At 40.4% G+C, this 20,904-nt stretch overlaps 1 protein-coding gene across 3 annotated transcripts in view; it reads left to right on the top strand.

Moving 5' to 3' along the window:
- BUD13 (BUD13 homolog) overlaps positions 1–15,334 on the top strand; it is a 28,019-nt gene extending 12,685 nt beyond the window's left edge. For 2 of the 3 annotated variants that reach the window (XM_055273237.2, XM_055273238.2), the window contains exons 5-10: positions 366–583; positions 2,134–2,239; positions 2,917–3,055; positions 3,374–3,558; positions 4,122–4,203; positions 14,932–15,334. In XM_055273237.2, coding sequence (XP_055129212.1) covers positions 366–583; positions 2,134–2,239; positions 2,917–3,055; positions 3,374–3,558; positions 4,122–4,203; positions 14,932–15,025 — 824 coding nt within the window. In that variant the 3' untranslated portion in view covers positions 15,026–15,334. Of the gene's footprint in view, positions 1–365; positions 584–2,133; positions 2,240–2,916; positions 3,056–3,373; positions 3,559–4,121; positions 4,204–5,021; positions 5,138–14,931 lie in introns of all 3 variants that reach the window. The other variant, XM_063635542.1, reaches the window with a different exon arrangement.
- Positions 15,335–20,904: the final 5,570 nt, after the last annotated feature.

Raw genomic sequence — 20,904 nt, 5'->3', positions numbered from 1 at the left:
GCGTGAACCCAGGAGGTGGAGCTTGCAGTGAGCCGAGATTGCGCCACTGCACTCCAGCCTGGGCAACAGAGCGAGACTCCATCTCAAAAAAAAAAAAAAAAAAATTAGCTGGGCGTGGTGGCACACACCTGTACTTCCAGCTGCTTGGGAGGCTGAGGCACAATAATTGCTTGAACCCAGGAGGCGGAGGTTGCAGTGAGCTGAGATCATGCCACTGCACTCCACCCTGAGACTCTGTCTCAAAAAAAAATAATAGTATAAGGAATTCTTTTATTTCTGGGTTCGTCTCCCAGCCATAGGAGATTTCATGTAAGTTCTTCACCTAGGGGACGTCAGAGTCACACAGATTCTTTGCTCCTATCCAGGTAACTGCCAGAAAGCAACTGATTCAGACCTTTCTTCTCCACGGCATAAACAAAGTCCAGGGCACCAGAATTCTGATTCAGATCTGTCACCTCCACGGAATAGACCTAGACACCAGAGCTCTGATTCTGACCTCTCTCCACCAAGGAGGAGACAGAGGACCAAATCTTCTGATTCTGACCTGTCACCGCCTCGAAGGAGTCAGCCTCCTGGAAAGAAGGTCAGGATTTTCAGGAGCCATGTCCTTTTCATGTGATTCTTCTCTCTCAGCTTTATATATGTCCCAGAGAATCAAGCCAAGAAGAAAGATGTAGCTCTTAGAAGTGTAGTAAATCTTAGTTAAAAGGACCTTTGGAGGTCTTTCTTTCTGAAGGCAAACTGGCTATAACCCATCCCAGATGGACTTATAGATACCAGATTTCCCAAGTAGCTTCTGCGTTTATAGCCTCTTAATTCTACAATCTCATTTTAACAGGTCTAGAAAAACTTCCTATTTTCTTAGGAATAAACTGAGGACTGTGATTTGCAGAGTGAAGTTTGGAGCACAAGCATTATGTCAAACGGATCACATACAGAAATTCTCCTTCTGCCACTTTCTGTGAGATTTGGGCAAGATGCTTAGTATCTCTAAACCTCAGTTTCTTTATCTGTAAATTGTGGATAATAGTAGTACCTACTGTGTAAGGTTGTTATGATAATTAAGCCAGTGTAAGTAAAACTCTTAGCACAGTGTCTGGGACAAAGTAAGCATCTAGTGTTAGTGATTTACTAGTATAAATTGGACTATAGGTCTCTGTATCCAGAGCTTAAGAAGAGGCACTTAAAATATGAAACCACTTTTAGAAATCATATTGTCTGAGAAGTCAATGTTTTGTTTTGAATTCATGATAAAGCTTGATGAATTAGCCAAAAAACCCAAAAATCCGTATGAACCTTGAGTAATTATATTGTAAAGAACATTGGTAGTAGTAAAGGAATCTTATTTGTGAGTGGTTAAGAAACAGAATGATAGAGCCTGTGATGTGCATTTTTCTCCCCAGTGCAGACTTACCAGGTAAATCTTGTCTGTAGAAGACTCTGAGAAGACTGGTCCTGGCAGGGTAGACCAGCCTGTTCTTTACCCAGGGAATGAGATTCTTCTTTTTTAGGGAAAAAAGAGGTCTCTGTTTCAGCTGGACCCCTTGACATTTTATATATCTATTTAGTTCATGGACAACTTAATATTAGTCCAATTTAGTTGGCTTAAGGATATCAGGATATACTGTGTGCTTCATTTGTGGGCTGATTTGCTATCTTGATACTAAGTGGAAATTAGCAAAAAGTTTTCATTTGTTAGATCTTCTGTCATTACCCTGAAATATATCCACAATTTAAGGATCTTAGGTTTGCTTGAGTTTGTACTGTAAATGGAATATTTTATCAGTATGGGTCTCTAATGGAAGGCCTAGTGCTTTATACTGGTTTCTGATCAGATGACCTGAGATAATCTTCATGTAGGGCAGTTTATATACTGAAAAGTCAGAAATACAAATGTGTAGCCCTCCCTTTAATATATTGTTAGTGTTTCTGCTTACTCTTAAACTTGATGGTTTTGATGATGGTTTTCTTTTATAGTTTTTGAATCCTATGGTAATTATTGAGAATATAAAGCTAGAGTTTTAGGTTTAATTATTGCTGGTCATCAGACACAAATGCAACTAACTGTGTACCGATGGAGCCTACTGCCACATCATCTCATTAATGTTGGATGCTCCCTTTTCCATTGCATAGGCTGCACACATGTATTCTGGGGCTAAAACGGGGTTGGTGTTAACTGACATACAGCGAGAACAGCAGGAGCTCAAGAAACAGGATGAAGAAACCATGGCATTTGAAGGTAAAAATATGAAAGTGCAGAGACCAATCTAGGCTCATATTGTTTTTTTTTTTTAATTTAGCTTATTGTACCTGATATTTTGAACTTTTAATTGCTGTCAAATTTCAGCTCTAGTTTTATGCATTGTTGTAATTTCTCAGTGAATCCCAGTGATCCCAGTGTTTCCTTCCTTCTTGAAAAATGCCATTTCGCCCAGGTGCTGTGGCTCATGCTTGTAATCCGAGCACTTTGGTAGGCCGAGGCGGGTGGATCAGCTGAGGTCTGTAGTTCGAGACCAGCCTGGCTAACATGATGAAACCCTGTCTCTACTAAAAATACAAAAAAAAACCTAGCCAGGCGTGGTGTTACATGCCTGTAATCCCAGCTACTCAGGAGGCTGAGACAGGAGAATCGCTTGAACCTGGGAGGCGGAGGTTGCAGTGAGCCAAGATCACGCCATTGCACTCCAGCCTGGGCAACAGAGCGAGACTCCATCTCAAAAAAAAAAAAAAAAAAAAGGAAAATGCCATTTCTCGGGCCCAGTGCCAATATGCACCTAGATGTTGGTAGGAACTACTACTTTGGTCTGGCTGCAGAAGTTCTTATCTAGCATTAGAATCCCAAGCGGTCGATTTGATCTCTTAGAATGTTATTTCTGATTTTGATCCTGGATATTTGAGTATAATTTTCCTTTGCAGCTGAATTTCAATATGCTGAAACCGTATTTCGAGATAAGTCTGGTCGTAAGAGGAATTTGAAACTCGAACGTTTAGAGCAAAGGAGGAAAGCAGAAAAGGACTCAGAGAGAGATGAGCTGTATGCCCAGTGGGGAAAAGGGTAAGGGAACCACTGAAAGGGTAAACAAGATGGCAGTGACTGGAACAAGTCATTTCTCTGCTCTTCTGATCACTCACTTTCTTATTATGCCTTCAGAGCTGTTATCAGTAATGGGAAATTTGGTGTGCTGAATCTTCTTCCTAGGATATTGATATATTCCACACTTGCAGTGGGTATTCTGGGAATTTTACCCTGCTCAGTATTTGCCCTAGGGTACTAGAAAGAGGAGATTCTCCAAACTTAGCAGTATGGTCCATCTCGTGTAGAAGTGGAAATGTCATACAGGATAGCAAACACTCTTGGTTCTTTTTTGCCCAGGCTTGCCCAGAGCCGGCAACAGCAACAAAATGTGGAGGATGCAATGAAGGAGATGCAAAAGCCTCTGGCCCGCTATATTGATGACGAAGATCTGGATAGGATGCTAAGAGAACAAGAAAGAGAGGGGGACCCCATGGCCAACTTCATCAAGAAGAATAAGGCCAAGGAGAACAAGAATAAAAAAGGTAGGACTTCTGGGAATCATCAGCTGGAGGTGACTTGTGAAGAGAGAATCATTAGGATTGCTGATACATAGCTATATGCAAGGAAGGATTTCCCAAATAATTTAAATTCATTGTATTTGTGAGTTTAGATTCAACTCAATTGGTCTTTCTATATAAAAATTTTTCCGGGCCAGGCGCAGTGGCTCATGCTTGTAATCCCAGCGGCTCATGCTTGTAATCCCAGCACTTTGGGAGGCCGAGGTGGGTGGATCACCTGAGAGTTTGAGACCAGCCTGGCCAACATGGTGAAACCCCATCTCTACTAAAAATACAAAAAAAAAAAAAAAAAAATAACTGGGCATGGTGGTGCACGCCTGTAATCCCAGCTAGTTGGGAGACTAAGGCAGAAGAATTGCTTGAACCTAGGAGGCAGAGGTTGCAGTGAGCCGAGATCGTGCCACTGCACTCCAGCCTGGGCAACAGAGTGAGACTCTACTAAAAAAAAAGAAAACTCCACATTGCCATCCAGCTCCGAATTAAATTATGTCATTAACTGAATCCTTTTTTCTTACTCCTCTCATTAGTGAGACCTCGCTACAGTGGTCCAGCACCTCCTCCCAACAGATTTAATATCTGGCCTGGATATCGCTGGGATGGAGTGGACAGGTAAGCATGGGTATTTCTTAAATTTTTATTTTCTCTTCTGCCTGACTGTAACCTTCCCTAACCACTCATAAGTTGCTCTACACTTTATTTCATTCTCTGCTTTAATCACAAGGTGAAAAATATGTACTTTGCTTGCTTCTATTTCTGAGGTCCACAAATCCTGTTTCTCATGTTTGGAACACTCCTTCTGTTTCATTTTCATAATACTTTTTAAAGCTCTGGACAAACACCTCAGGTGGTTCAGATAAGACACCCTTTGTTTTGGACATCGGTTACTTTTAACGATATTTTCTAAGGTTTAGAGGGGTTGAGTGATGAGTTGTAGTCTGGAGCCTTCTATGTGATATATCTTTAAATTGTAGCCTCTGAATCTTTATTCACTCTATGGTCTTAGGAGACAGTCACTTTTAATGTCTTACAGTCCTCTACCACCTCAGCTGTCTACCTACCAACATCTGTACCCACGTACTCTAACTTCCTGTTATGATGGATGAATATTTGCTTCCATCCAAAGTCAGTTTGTGTACTCACATATTAGATCGTATCTCCTCTTGCCTACTAAAGGACATTGTTTTAGTATCTAGCATAATAATTCTTAAACTTTTTAATCTCAGGACCCTTTTGCACTCTTTTTTTTTTTTTTTTTTTTGAGATGGAGCCTCGCCCTGTTGCCCAGGCTGGAGTGCAGTGGTGCAGTCTCGGCTCACTGCAACCTATGCCTCCTGGGTTCAAGTGATTCTCCTGCCCCAACCTCCCGCATAGCTGGGATTACTGGCGCCCGCTGCCACGCCCAGCTAATTTTTTTGTATCTTTAATAGAGACGGGGCTTCACCATGTTGCCAGGCTGGTCTGAAACTCCTGACCTCAGGTGATCCGCCCACCTCGGCCTCCCAAAGTGCTGGTATTACAGGCTTACAGGATTACAGGATTACAGGTGAGCCACCATGCCCAACCACTCTTTTTTTTTTTTTTTGAGGCAGAATCTTGCTCTGTTGCTCAGGCTGGAGTGCAGTAGTGCGATCTCCACTTCCTGGGTTCAAGCAGTTCTCATACTTAGGTGGCCTGAGTAGCTGGGATTACAGGCATGTGTCACCATACCCAGCTAATTTTTGTATTTTTAGTAGAGATGAGGTTTTGCCACATTGGCCAGGCTGATCTTGAATTCCTGGGCTCATATGATTGTCTGTCTCATTTCCGAAAGTGCTGGGATTACAGGCTTGAGCCACCGTGCCTGGCCTACACTCTTAAAAATTACTGATGACCTCAAAAAGCTTTTGTTGATGTGGATTATATATATTGATATTTACCATATTATAAATTAAAACTCAGACATTTAAAAAGTGTTTATTCATTCTAAAAAATAATAAACTAATTACGTTAACATAATTACTATATATTTAAATGAAAAATAATTACATTTTCCAAGTGAAAAAACAGAAGGATGGCATTGATTTACATTTTTGCAAATCTCATTAATGTCTGACTTAATAGTAGGTAACTTGACTCTGTATTTGTCTGTTGTGATTTGTTCAGTTGAAGTATAGGAAGAAAATTTAGCCTCACACATAGGTAGTTAGAAAGAGAAGGCATATTACATTTCTTAATGTTACACAAAAACTCAACAAGTGCCGGTTTCTTAAAGGTGAGCTATGTGGAACCTGAAATCAGATCAAAGAACTTTCATTACTGTTATATTAATTTTTTTAATACTTTGAGTGGATATTTTACCCATGCATGATTTTATAACATCATGCATTGGTCATTTGTAAAATATTAGTTCACTGAGTTTTTCAGACCTTCCAAATGTTGACATATTTCCACTATACAATATCAGAAAATCACTTTTGTTAACATCACTTCCGGTCTTATCACAAAACTCTTTAAATAATGGAAAGTTAAAGAGTTCACAGTTTTTCAGAATTCTAATTTACACTTGAAAGTTTAAATGTTATCACTGGCATTTCCATTGCTTGAGCTATTTCCATTTAATAGCTTAATTTCTCTGCTGAGATTTCCCATCTGTTCATTATGAGATATTTTCCTCTTCTTGAAAATATTTATGATATGTAATTGGTGCTTTGAAGTCCTTCCTGTCTGCTAATTGCAACATCGGATTCACCACAGGATTGGTTTCTATTGACAGCTTTTTCTTCAGTGTGTATTACGTTTTCCTGTTTATTTACCTGTCTGGTCACTTTTTAAAATTGTTACTAGACATCGTGAATGATACACTGTAGAGACTTTGAGTTCTGTTACACTGTATTGTCAGTTGTTTTCCTTCAGGTAAAGCTCACTTTGTACAATAGCTTTTTATAGATTCCATCAGATTTTGTACCTAGAGGGTCTTCCATCTTTGCATACAGTTTAATTTCTTACTTTCCAATCTAGATGCTGTTTCTTTTTCTTGCCGTGTTGCATTAGCTAGCACTTCAGTGCAGATGTTGAATAGAAGTAGTGAGAGCAGACATCTTTGCTTTTTTCCTAATCTCAGGAAGAAAATATTTAGTTTTTACAACACATTTATTAAATGTTTTGTAAGCTGTAGGTGTTTTGTAGATACCTTTTATGGAGTTAAATTTCCCTTCTATTTCTGTTTTGCTGAGAGTTTTGTTTTCAGGAATGTATGTTGGATTTTGTTCAAAATATTTTCTAATTATCCTTTTGGTTTATTCTTTGCTCCATGGGTTATTTAGGAGTGCATTAATTCCAAATATTTGGACTTTTCTAGATATCTTACTGCTATTTACTTATAATTTAATTCCATTTTGGTCAGATAATATACTGTAATATTTTGATCTTTTGAAATTTGTTGGCCAGGCACGGTGGCTCATGCCTGTAATACCAACACTTTGGGAGCCCAAGGCAGATGGATTGCTTGAGCCTAGGAGTTTGAGACCAGCCTGGGCAACATGGCAAAACCCTGTCTCTACAAAAAAAAATACAAAAATTAGTCGGGCATGGTGGCACACCCCTATAGTCCCAGCTACTATGAAGGCTGAGGTGGGAGTATCACTGAGCCCAGGGAGGTCGAGGCTGCCATGTGCTGTGATTGCACCACTGCACTCCAGCTTGGGTGACAGCGTGAGACCCTGTATCAAAAAACGATAATAAAAATGAAATTTGTTAAGATGTGTTTTATGGCCCAGTGTATAGTCTATCTTCTGAATGTTTCATTTGCTCTTGAAGAGAACTTATATTCTGTAGCTATATAAGGTAGTGTTTTATAAACGCCAGTGAGGTCAAGGTGTTTAGATTTTAGATCGCCTGTATTCTGGGTTTTTTGTGTTTGTATTTTTCTATCAGTTACTATCAATTGTGGATTTTTTGTTTTAGCTGGTTTGTTTTTCAACTCTAAAATTTCCATTTAATAGCTTACATTTCTGTGCTGAGATTTCCCATCTGCTCATTATGAGACATTTTCCTCTTCTTGAAAATATTTATGATATGTAATTAGTGCTTTGAAGTCCTGTCTGCTAATTGCAACATTGGATTCACCACAGGATTGGTTTCTATTGACAGCTTTTTCTTCAGTGTGTATTACATTTTCCTGTTTATTTACCTGTCTGGTCACTTTTTAAAATTGTTACTAGACATCATGAATGATACACTGTAAAGACTTTGAGTTCTGTTACACTGTATTCCTCTTAAGTGTGTTGGTTTTTATTCTAGCAGGTAGTTAACATAGCTGAACTCCAAACTCTGTCCTTTGCAGTGGACCACAGCTACAGTCTTTGCTCAGTTCTTTTAGTTTCTAGCTGCCATTTTTTTAATTGGCCTGATGGTATTTTCTCTGCACATGTGTCATTTAACAGTTAGCCAAGGATTTGACTAGGTTTTGTATGTAGATTTTGAGGTTCATCTCTTTTGTAGTTCTTTCTCTTCCAAGATTTCCCCCCTAATTTCCTAGCTTTCCTGCCCACTTTGCACTAACTCCTCAAGCCAGTAAGCCAGTGGCTTTCTGCCTTCGTAAGCAAATCTCTTTTCACATATAGACTTCATCCAGCTCATACTTACTTTTGGTCACTCTTCCACACCTTCAAATACCTGTATTTTTTTGTTTTGTCTAGGTTTTATAGTTGCTAATTGAGGATAGGTTAGTTTGTTCAGGTTACTCTGCAATGTCTAGAATCTCTCCCCACCTTATATGGGCCTAAGGCATTGTCTTCTGTCCCTCGGGGTGCCGTCAAAATGCAACAGCCAGGTGTGGTGGCATGTGTCTGTAGTACCAGCTACTTGGGAGGCTGAGGCAGGAAGATCGCTTGAACCAAGGAGTTTAAGTCAAGGCTAGGCAACACAGTGAGACCCCAACTCCAGAATAAAAAAATTTAAGGCTCTTCTTTCTGATATTGGCAGATATCTATAAGATGACTGTAGTTCCTCATCTTGGCAGATATCTTTAGGGTAGCTGTGGTTGCAGGCTAGCTTACTAGTTCCGTTTGCAGTTCACTGTATGTAGGCTTTTTGGTAGAAGGAGGATTTCTCAGAATATTCATTTGCCATACATACAGCCAGAAGTAGATCTTTTTATAGCACAACCCTACAGATGTTCCCTGTTACCGAGTTTTTGTTTTTTGTTTTTTAATTTTTGGACCCAAAACTTAGAATTCTCCCTGACCTAGTTTTTTTTTACTAGTATTTAATTTGTCTTCATCTTTCTTAGTTGCTTTTTTCCACTTCTTGTTCTGATTTTATCCTAGATTTCTCCTGTTATTTCCCTTTGTCACCCTTGCTTTCTTTTTGTTATTCATCTTTCATCATCATTTCTAGTTTTGTCTCTTTTTGGCCTGCTGCAAGGGAATATTTCCAGAACAGATATATAGTATGTTACAGTTGGAAAAACCCATAAGATAATTACCCAGCCTCTCTTAATTAAAAGAGAAACTGGGCCGGGTGCGGTGGCTCATGCCTGTAATCTCAGCACTTTGGGAGGCTGAGGCGGGCAGATCATGAGGTCAGGAGATTGAGACCATCCTGACTAACACGGTGAAACCCCGTCTCTACTAAAAAAAAATACAAAAAATTAGCTGGGCGTGGTGGCGGGCGCCTGTAGTCCCAGCTACTCTGGAGGCTGAGGCAGGAGAATGGCGTGAACCCAGGAAGCGGAGCTTGCAGTGAGCCGAGATCGCACCACTGCACTCCAGCCTGGGCGACAGAACGAGACTCCGTCTCAAAAAAAAGAGAAACTGAGGCCCAATAAATAAGCAGTTTGCCTAGAGTCATGCAATTTCCCTGCGAAAGCTGGAATTAGAACTTTGTGTTCCTGATTGTCTGGTCCAGAGCTCTTTCCACTGTGAGTTCTCCTGCAGTTTGTTTTCTGATTCTGCTTAGGATTAGTGTTTGTTATTCATATGTCCTTTGTATTATCATATTAGTGTAATTCTCTTAAGACCTTATTTCCAAGGTAAAAAACAGTGGTTTCCTTGGTGCTTTGGAATACCATCCATGCTTCTAAGGTTGGAGAGGATGCCATTTATAATAAGCTTCCCTTCTTTTTTTTTTTTTGAGATGGAATTTCGCTCTTGTTGCTCAGGCTGGAGTGCAAAATGGCACGATCTTGGCTCACTGGAACCTCCGCCTCCTGGGTTCAAGCGATTCTCCTGCCTCAGCCTCCCAAGTAGCTGGGATTACAGGCTTGTGCACCACGCCCAGCTAATTTTTGTATTTTTAGTAGAGACAGGGTTTCACCCTGTTGGCCAGGTTGGTCTCGAACTTCTCATCTCAGGTGATTCACCCGCCTCAGCCTCCCGAAGTGCTGGGATTACAGGCATGAGCCACCATGTCTGGCCAAGCTTCCCTTCTTAAAGCCCTCTGTTACTCACTCCACTCATCCCTTAAGAGAAAGTCTTAGCATACATGTTGTAAGTGTAAGCAGCTAGGTAGTAGGTACTAGGGATTCCGTGATTAATGAGAGATAGCCACTGAGCCCAGGAGCTCACTTTTAATCTAGAATAGAAGACAGACAGTTTCAATGCTGTTTGGTTAGTGTTACTATAGAAGATTTTCAAGATGTTTTGGGAGCACAAAGGAAGAGTAAGTTGAGCCTTGGGAGGATGTGATCAGGAAGTGCTTCCTAACGGATGAAATGTGGGAGCTGAGTTTTAAGGGTTGTTGGTAACCAGCCAAGATAAGAAGGAAAGGAAGGATGTTAAAGGAAGAGGGTCCTATATGTGCAGAGTCATAAGGCTATGAGACACCATGGTGTTACCAGGTGGTGGGGGTCCCTAAGTAATTTGCTGTTGTTGGATAGCATAAAGCGTGAGATGGATGAGAGAGGTTGGCAGACCCTGATCACAGAAGGCCCTGGAAGCCTTTCTGAGGAGCATGGTCTTCACCCTAGAGATAAAGGGGAGACATGGAAGGATTAAAAACAGCTCTGCATTTTAGATAGACAAATCCATTATAGCGGTAATGTGAAGGATTTGAAAGGTACAAGATTGGAAGTAAAACAGATACAAGGCTTTTGCAGTAGCTCAGGCTAAAGGTAATGAGTGTCTGAACTACAACTTTCAGGCAGTGGTAGTAAGGATGGTTAGTAAGAGAATAGGAAGTAGGGATGTGGTCAGGGGTGAGCTGGTGGGACCTGTTTGCTGATTTGGGGAAGAGGAAGGAGGAGTCATTGGATTTGGCAACAAGGAATGTCACTGATGACCTGAAAGGGCTGGTTCCGTTGTGTAGTGAAACAATGGCCAGGCTCTAATGTATTAAAGAGTGAATGAAAAGTGAGGAAACAAATAGTGAATACAGGCTCTTTAAGAAGTTTAGATAAGAAGACCAAGAGAATGCATGGTAATTAAAGGGATTTGAGGTCCACTCACTACCTCCTTGAAATTCACCCCTGTATTGTTTTCCATGACACCCTACTCCTGGTTCTTTTCTTTTTTTTTTTTTTTTTTTTTTTTTTTTTTTCTTTTTTTTCTTTTTTTTTTTATTATACTTTAGGGTTTTAGGGTACATGTGCACAATGTGCAGTTTTGTTACATATGTATCCATGTGCCATGTTGATTTCCTGCACCCATTAACTCGTCATTTAGCATTAGGTGTATCTCCTAATGCTGTCCCTCCCCCCTCCCCCCACCCCACAACAGTCCCCGGAGTGTGATGTTCCCCTTCCTGTGTCCATGAGTTCTCATTGTTCAATTCCCACCTATGAGTGAGAACATGCGGTGTTTGGTTTTTTGTCCTTGCGATAGTTTACTGAGAATGATGTTTTCCAGTTTCATCCATGTCCCTACAAAGGACACGAACTCATCATTTTTTATGGCTGCATAGTATTCCATGGTGTATATGTGCCACATTTTCTTAATCCAGTCTATCGTTGTTGGACATTTGGGTTGGTTCCAACTCTTTGCTATTGTGAATAGTGCCGCAATAAACATACGTGTGCATGTGTCTTTATAGCAGCATGATTTATAGTCCTTTGGGTATATACCCAGTAATGGGATGGCTGGGTCAAATGGTATTTCTAGTTCGAGATCCCTGAGGAATCGCCACACTGACTTCCACAATGGTTGAACTAGTTTACAGTCCCACCAACAGTGTAAAAGTGTTCCTATTTCTCCACATCCTCTCCAGCACCTGTTGTTTCCTGATTTTTTAATGATGGCCATTCTAACTGGTGTGAGATGGTATCTCACTGTGGTTTTGATTTGCATTTCTCTGATGGCCAGTGATGAGGAGCATTTCTTCATGTGTTTTTTGGCTGCATAAATGTCTTCTTTTGAGAAGTGTCTGTTCATGTCCTCTGCCCACTTTTTGATGGGGTTGTTTGTTTTTTTCTTGTAAATTTGTTTGAGTTCATTGTAGATTCTGGATATTAGCCCTTTGTCAGATGAGTAGGTTGCAAAAATTTTCTCCCATTGTGTAGGTTGCCTGTTCACTCTGATGATAGTTTCTTTTGCTGTGCAGAAGCTCTTTAGTTTAATGAGATCCCATTTGTCGATTTTGGCTTTTGTTGCCATTGCTTTTGGTGTTTTAGACATGAAGTCCTTGCCCACGCCTATGTCCTGAATGGTATTGCCTAGGTTTTCTTGTAGGATTTTAATGGTTTTAGGTCTAACATATAAGTCTTTAATCCATCTTGAATTAATTTTTGTATAAGGTGTAAGGAAGGGATCCAGTTGCAGCTTTCTACATATGGCTAGCCAGTTTTCCCAGCACCATTTATTAAATAGGGAATCCTTTCCCCATTTCTTGTTTTTGTCAGGTTTGTCAAAGATCAGATAGTTGTAGCTATGCGGCATCATTTCTGAGGGCTCTGTTCTGTTCCATTGATCTATGTCTCTGTTGTGGTACCAGTACCATGCTGTTTTGGTTACTGTAGCCTTGTAGTATAGTTTAAAGTCAGGTAGCGTGATGCCTCCAGCTTTGTTCTTTTGGCTTAGGATTGACTTGGCGATGCGGGCTCTTTTTTGGTTCCATATGAACTTTAAAGTAGTTTTTTCCAATTCTGTGAAGAAAGTCATTGGTAGCTTGATGGGGATGGCATTGAATCTATAAATTACCTTGGGCAGTATGGCCATTTTCACGATATTGATTCTTCCAACCCATGAGCATGGAATGTTCTTCCATTTGTTTGTATCCTCTTTTATTTCATTGAGCAGTGGTTTGTAGTTCTCCTTGAAGAGGTCCTTCACATCCCTTGTAAGTTGGATTCCTAGGTATTTTATTCTCTTTGAAGCAATTGTGAATGGGAGTTCACTCATGATTTGGCTCTCTGTTTGTCTGTTATTGGTGTACAAGAATGCTTGTGATTTTTGTACATTAATTTTGTATCCTGAGACTTTGCTGAAGTTGCTAATCAGCTTAAGGAGACATAGTGCTGGAAGTTCTGGCCAGAGCAATCAGGCAGGAGAAGGAAATAAAGGGTATTCAATTAGGAAAAGAGGAAGTCAAATTGTCCCTGTTTGCAGATGACATGATTGTATATCTAGAAAACCCCATTGTCTCAGTCCTGGTTCTTTTCTGTGACTATTCTTGGCCACCTTTGCAAACTCGTCTTCCTCTGTGCACCTCTTAAGTCTTTCCCAGGGCTCCATCCGTAATTTTTAGCTGTTCTCACTCTGTGCTGCCTCTGGCTGATTCTTACCTAGTCATGTTTTCAACTATGACCTATATGTACGTGATTTCCAAATCAGTATTTGCATCTTGGTCTGGTGTATTTAGCTATTTGTTGGATTTCTCTGTTGATTTAGACTTGAGAGATTTCAAATGCGTTGTATTCAAAGCTGAACTCATCAGCTTCTACTGTAAGCCTGCTCCTACTTTTGTGCTCTCTAACTTGCCTCCTCCTCCTTTGTCCTTGTGTACCTAATCAATTAGTCCTACTAATTAGTCTTACCAATTTTGCCTCCTGTGTCTTCTCTCTTCCGTCCCTCTTTATCATTGCCTTCATCATCTCTTGCCTGGACCATTGCAGTGATTTTCCTGCCCCAGATCCCCTCCAGAGTGATCTCTTTGAAATGCAGTTTAAGTTCTTGCTTTAAACCCGTCCTTTCTGGATGAAATCTAAGCTTTTTACCATGGCTTACGTAGCTCATTATGCATTGGCCTCTGCCTACCTTTCCAACTTTGACTCATGGCTGTTCCCTTTGTCATACTTCAGGTTCCAGCCATACCAGTTTGCCTTTGGTTTGCTGCACATACCAGGCCACTTTTTATTTCTGTGCCTTTGTTCTTGTTACTCATTCTGTTCTGAAATGACCTCTAGACTCTTCTGGCCCTTCCATCTCCAGTACTGTAGTTAACACAAAGCCTTTACTGATCATTCTTGCCCAACCCTCATGTCACCTTTTTATCATACCTCCCAAGCTGATTAAGATACCCATTCTGTTCCCATGATACCCCATGCGTATTTCTACCAGAGTTTATGCTGTTCTTTTAATTTATTTGTTTAAATGTCTCTCTCTTCGACTAGTCTGGGAGTTCATCAGGACAAGTGCTGTGTCATACTCATTTTCATGTAGTGTCTACCATGGTACCTAGTATATAATGAAAATTCAATAAATGTTTGTGTAATGAATGGATAAAATATAAGATGTGGACATCAGCTGAGAGAGAACTGGGCTTTTAGAGAGTGGCAAACGTTTGAAATAGCTGTCAGAGTGGGGGAAGGGTCTGAACAAGGACTGAGAAAAGGATGAATGATATATTTTGTCCCTTTGATTCTATTGCATATGCCTTATTTTCTTTTCTTTCTTTCTTTCTCTTTCTTTCTTTCTTTCTTTCTTTCTTTCTTTCTTTCTTTCTTTTTCTTTCTCTCTTTCTCTCTTTCTTTCCTTCTTTTCTTTTGTTTTCTTTTCTTTTGTTTTCTTTCTTCTTTCTTGACAGAGTCTCACTCCGTCACCCAGGCTGGAGTGCAGTGGCATGATCTCTGCTCACTGCAACCTCTGCCGCCCAGGTTCAAGCGATTCTCCTGCCTCAGCCTTCCGAATAGCTGGATTACAGGCACCTGCCACTGCACCCGGCTACTTTTTGTATTTTTAGTAGAGACAGGGTTTCACCATATTGGGCAGGCTGGTCTTGAATGCCTGACCTCGTGATCCACCCGCCTCAACCTCCCAAAGTGCTGGGATTACAGGCATGAGCCACCGTGCCCGGCCATGCCTTAAATATTTTCATATGACTCCTTACTTTCCCCTTTTTTCATTATATTGTGAACTCTTCCCTTTCTTTTGAAATAAATGCCCCTTTCAGGTTTCCGGCTGAATAGTATGTCTCTTTTGATTGCAGATCCAATGGATTTGAACAGAAGCGCTTTGCCAGGCTTGCCAGCAAGAAGGCAGTGGAGGAACTTGCCTACAAATGGAGTGTTGAGGATATGTAACTTTCCTGAGGCTGTGGGGATGGCTGGGCTGTGGTAGTGGGCATAGGCAGTGAGATGTCCAGTGGTAACAGTTGTCTGTGCTAATAATTGGAGCCCACACAGACCAGCAACTTGTTGAATGCCAGTTTTGATCGCAGAAGAATATTCGAGACCTGATGTTTGGACTGAGGTACCTGTACTTCTTGGGTGTGACAGCACCGGCTGTTGCTGGCTTTCAGAGGAAGCATTGATTTCTCATTGACCAGGGTTTGTTCTTGGTAGGGTTTTTCTTTTTCTTTTTTAAATAAACATGTATTTATTTTTTTAAAATTATCTTCTTAACTGGGTATTCTGTTTTGGGAAGAATACAGGCTACTATTGAACCTGTGGGGATTTGGGGGGTGGTGGTTGAATTTTTCACTAATCTAGAAAGCAGTGTGAGTAAAAACTTTCTTAGTGATAGATCCTTCCTCTGAGAAAACAGGAATTAGTACTAAACCAGACTCAGGAATAGACACACAGTTATTTGGAGACATGGTGTATAATAAAGGTAGTGTCACAAGTTAGTAGGGAAGAGATGGATAATAGTGCTCAGAAAATTGGCTTATTATATGGACAAAAATAAAGTTGAATCCTCATACCATATAAAACAAAATTCCCAAAGTGATTAAAGACCTAAATGAAAGATAACATGATATACAGCTAGTAGGAGCAAATGTTTTTGTGCCTCGGGGTAGAGATAAATTTCTTAAATAAGATCCCAAAGCACAATGCATAAGATTTGATAGCTTTGATTTCTTTGTAATTAAAGGTTTCTATTTGGCAAAGTATCCCATAGTCAAAGCTAAAGATGGATATGGATTAGGAGAAAGTATTTGCAGTGTCTAAAACTGACAAGGATTGCATATACAAGGGATAGAATATAGAAAGAGCTTCTGCAAATCATGAAGAAAAAGACAAATGAAATAAAAATATGCAAAAATATGAATAGGTAAAATCTAAAGAGAAAACCAGAGTGGCTCATAAGTATATTACCTCACTAGTAATTAAAGATATGCTAATTAAAACACTGAGTTTCTACCTTACATCTTAGCGTGGCAAAAATAAGAGACTGATCTGATGGGGAATCAGAACTCATGGAATATTTTCTCTTCTTTTCTTTTCTTTCCTTTTCTCTTTTCCTTTCTTTTTTTTTTAAAGACAGAGTCTTACTCTGTCGTCCAGGCTGGAGTGCAGTGGTGCCTCTGCCTCCCAGGTTCAAGCAATCCTCCCACCTCAGCCTCCTGAGTAGCCAGGACTGTAGGCATGCGCTACACAATTTTTGTTTTTTTAGTAGAGATGGGGTTTCACCATGTTGGCCAGGCTGGTCTCGTACTCCTGACCTCAGGTGATCCGCCCACCTTGTCCTCCCAAAGTGCTGGGATTACAGGCATGAACCACTGTGCCTGGCTACATGGAATATTTCAGCTGGTATATTCATTTTGGAGAACAAATAAATGAAACTTGCTGAAATTAAGTAATACCTAGGGAGCAATATTGCAGTTTTTAATAGTGTGGCTCTGGAGCTGTACTGCCTGAATTTGAATTCCAGCTGTGTCATTTGCTAGCTGTGTAACCTTTGATAAGCCAGTTAACTTCTCTATGCCTTAGTTTTTTCGTCTGTGAAATAGACATAATAGTACCTACCTCATAGGTTTATTGTAAGCTTAGAACAATGCCTGGCACACAGTAGTGTCACAAAATTATTAGCTGTTACTATTCTCACTGTCATCATTATCATCAAGTGGGGCAGCCAGCTTCCACGATGGCCCCTAATGATCTCTGCCCTCTGGTATATAAGCCCTTGTATAGTCCTTTCCCACAATAAATAAGGTTGACCTATGTAACCAATAGGATGTACTAGAAATGTGTGACTTACGAAGGTAGGTCATAAAAGGTATTAAAACATCTGCCTTGTGCTATCTTGGATCCTTGCTCTGGAGGATGCCAGCTTCCATATCATGAGGACACTCAAGCAGCCCTCTGGAGAGGCCCAGGTAGAGAGGCACTGAGGCCTCTCACCAACAGCCAGCACCAAATTACCGACTGTAGGAGTGAATCACCTTGGAAGTGCATCCGCCAGCTCTACTCAAGCCCTCCCTCAGGCTTGCAGCCCTGATCGACCTCATGAGAGATCCTGACCCAGGACACCCAGCTCCAGATTCTTGAACCAAAGAAACTCTGAGATAATAAATGTTTAGTATTTATTTATTTATTTGAGATGGAGTCTCACTCTGTTTCCCAGGCTGGAGTGCAGTGGTGTGATCTTGGCTCACCACAACCTCTGCCTCCCGGGTTCAAGCAATTCTCCTGCCTCAGCCTCCTGAGTAGCTGGGACTACAGGTGTGCACCACCATGCCCAGCTAATTTTTGTATTTTTAGTAGAGGTGGGGTTTCACTATGTTGGCCAGGCTGGTCTTGAACTCCTGACCTCGTGATCTGCCCACCTTGGCCTCTCAAAGTGCTGGGATTACAGGCATGAGCCACTGCGCTCGGCCATGTTTAGTATTTTTTAAAAACAGCTTTATTGAGGTATAATTTACATACTACACAATTCACCCACTTAAGGTGTATGATTCAGTGGCTTGTAATATATCACAGAGTTGTGCAACCATCACCACAATTAATTTTAAAACATTTTTATCATCTTGTGGGTATGAGAAACCTTGTACCCATTAGCAGTCACTCCTCACTTTCCCCTAACTTCTCCAGCCTTAGGCAAACACTAATCTACTTTCTGCCTGTATAGTTTGCCCGTTCTGGACTTTCATATATTAATAAGATATGAATGAGACTGTCATATAATATTTGGCCATTTGTGTCTGGCTTTTTGTGCTTAGCATAATGTTTTCAAGGTTTATCCATGTTGTAATATGTATGAGCACTTCATTCCTTTTTAAGGCTGAATAATATTCCCTTGTGCGGATATACCACATTTTATTTATGCATCATCTGATGGACATTTGAGTTGTTTCCACTTTTTGGGTATTATGAATAACGCTGCTGTGAACAATTCATGTATAAGTTTTTGTATGGATGTATATTTTCCTTTTTATATTCCTAGGAGTGGATATATTCCTAGGAGTGAAATTGCTGGGTCATATGTAACTCCATGTTTAACTTTTTGAGGAACTGCCAAACTTATTCCTCAGAAATGTATGCGCGTTCCAATTTCTCCACTGCTTGCCAACACGTATTATTTGTCTTATAGCCATCCTGGTGGGTGGGAGGTGGTATGTCTCATTATGGTTTTGATTTGCATTTTCCTGGTGGCTAGTGACATTGAGCATCTTTATATATCTTTTGGAGAAATCTTTATTCAAATCCTTTGCCCATTTTTCATTTGGGTTATTGGTTATATGTACACATACACAGGCACTCTCTTATGTAAAGGGTTCTTTATATATATCTTGGTTATAAGTCCTTTACTAGATATATGATTTGCAAATACTTTTCTCATTCTGTGAGTTGTCATTGTTTTAAGCTGCTCAAGTGTTTAGGGAAGGAAATTTGCATTTAGGGTAGGTAAGCAACAGCAGTTACAGTTATAACAATTGTTATACGGCAACAGATAACTAATACTTTAAATATGTACATACTTCAAAGTAGTTCTACTCCTGGCTATATCCTTCAGAGAAATTTGCATAAATCCTTGAGGAGTAGATACAAGGGTGTTTTTCTTTGTATAGTTTGGGTGGCAAGAATTTGGAAGAAACTTAGATGTCCATCACTAAGGAAATTGATAAGTAAAATGTGGTATATACATATAATCAAGTATTTTTTTAGGTCAAATGCAAGCTGTTAGGAATTTAGTGAAATAATAGACTTCAAGTGAAAAAAATAAGGAACAATAAAATTTAAAGCAAAAATCAGCTATATAAAACACATGAAGTGATATTATTTTATAAGGAGGATATACACCTTAATCAGTAGAATAGGGTTTGTGGGAGGGAACAGAATGAGACTAGAATGGAGAATGAAGGGGGGAAAGGGAAGCAAAGAGGGCTTTGCATGGATGAAAGTGATTGTGTGCCGTGAACTCCGGCCTGTGATAACTCAGTTCTGTGCACCTGAAGCCCTAAGTGCAGCTCTAGAAGCAAGGTCTGGTTTCATGGAAATGACATTTAGTTCCCACATTAGTTAGGGTAGACTAAACTGCTAAAGCAGACTCCAAATAGACATATTTTTCCCCCCTGCTCACTCATGTAACATCCAGGTCGTTTCAGGTTGAGAAAGTAGGAGTGGGATACTCTATGAAGTTGTTGAGGGATCAGGCTGATGCCAGCTTCACTATGGCTTCCAAGGTTGTGTTGGGCATTACCATTTTAGTGAGTTGAGCAGAACGTGAAGGATTGCTTGGCAGATGTTACGGGCTAGCTCTAGAAGCGGCACACACTTCTACTCATATTCTGTTCATAAGAACCTAGTCACAAGGCTCCCTTTTAATGCAAAGGAGCCCGAGGAATATAATATGCATCAGGAAGAAGGGATAAATGGATGTTGTTGGACACATAACATTATCTTTGCCACATTATATACTTCTCAGACTCCTAAAGAAAGGCTGTCCATCCCTCAGCCATTTGAGACATACATGGATTTTTAAATAGTTTTGAGATCTGGAAATCCCGAAGGGAGTATCAGTTGGGGTCACTATCAAGTTAGGGATGTCTCTTCCCTAACTCTGGCCAGTGATTGTCCCAGAGAAGGGCTTAATAGGGAGATGAAAGGTAAACTGGGATTGTGTCGAAAGTCAGCATTTATGAGATGGAAGTACTTTATTTATTTTTACAGCTTAGGTCTTGCTGTGTTGCCCAGGCTGGAGTGCTATGGCATGTTCATTGCAACCTCAAACTTGTGGGCTGTGATCCTACTGTCTCACCTTCCCAAGGTGGCAGAGGAGGCCTTCAACTCCTAGCCCATTGTCACACCCCTTCTGCACAGCTAGGTTTTGTTTCCGTATGGTTTCGGGTTTTAACTTCATTTTCGTGGGACCCCCATACTGTTTCTTAGGAACACCTCACTCTAAGAGGCTCAGAGGCTTTAGAAATCTTAAATCACTTTTTTTCCCTTAACAAACGAATGTATTATTTATTTTTTATTTTTTTGAGACGGAGTCTTGCTCTGTTGCTCAGGCTGGAGTGCAGTGGCGCGATCTCAGCTCACTGCAACCTCTGCCTCCTGGGTTCAAGCAATTCTCCTGCCCCAGTCTTCCAAGTAGCTGAGATTACAGGCATGTGCAGGAATTTATTATTTATTTTTAAGCAGAGATTGAGGTGTAGGGAAAGCAGTTAGATTGTATTTCAGGTGAGCTCTGTGTTTATTTAGTAGGCATTAGTGAACATTTAAAAACTCCACCCCCTCCAATTTCTCTGCCTGTAAGTGTGAGAACACAGCACATCTTGTAGGGCAGAGATCCCAAGCCTGTCCCTCCCCTAGCTGACTGTCATTTCCTAGGCTGTCTACTAGAGGGCAGTGTGATATGCCTTTTCTAGACTGGCCACAGCATGGGTCTATACACACTTCATAATACGCCTTAGAGAACATAATCCTGTTTCCAATACGGAAAAGATTTTCAAGAGAGAGACCTAGTATTTAGGTTTTGATCAGAATCTCCCTTACTTGGGCTTTGGAAACCTTTCTTTACGTGGAAGAATTTTTTTTCCTTTTAATCAAATCAGACCCTTTTACTCTCCTTTCTTACGCCTCTGCCACTTTCAAGTTTAGACTTAAGAAGCCATGAGCAATGTGAAAAACCTCTGAATTGTACACTTTAAAAGGGTGAACTTTATGGTATGATAATTATATCTGAATTTAAAAATATTAAAACAGGCCAGGAATGGTAGTGCATTCCTGTAATTCCA

The sequence above is a fragment of the Symphalangus syndactylus genome, chromosome 3 (assembly GCF_028878055.3).
Source record: "Symphalangus syndactylus isolate Jambi chromosome 3, NHGRI_mSymSyn1-v2.1_pri, whole genome shotgun sequence".
Lineage (NCBI taxonomy): Eukaryota > Metazoa > Chordata > Mammalia > Primates > Hylobatidae > Symphalangus > Symphalangus syndactylus.
This window is presented reverse-complemented; position numbering and strand designations above follow the sequence as displayed.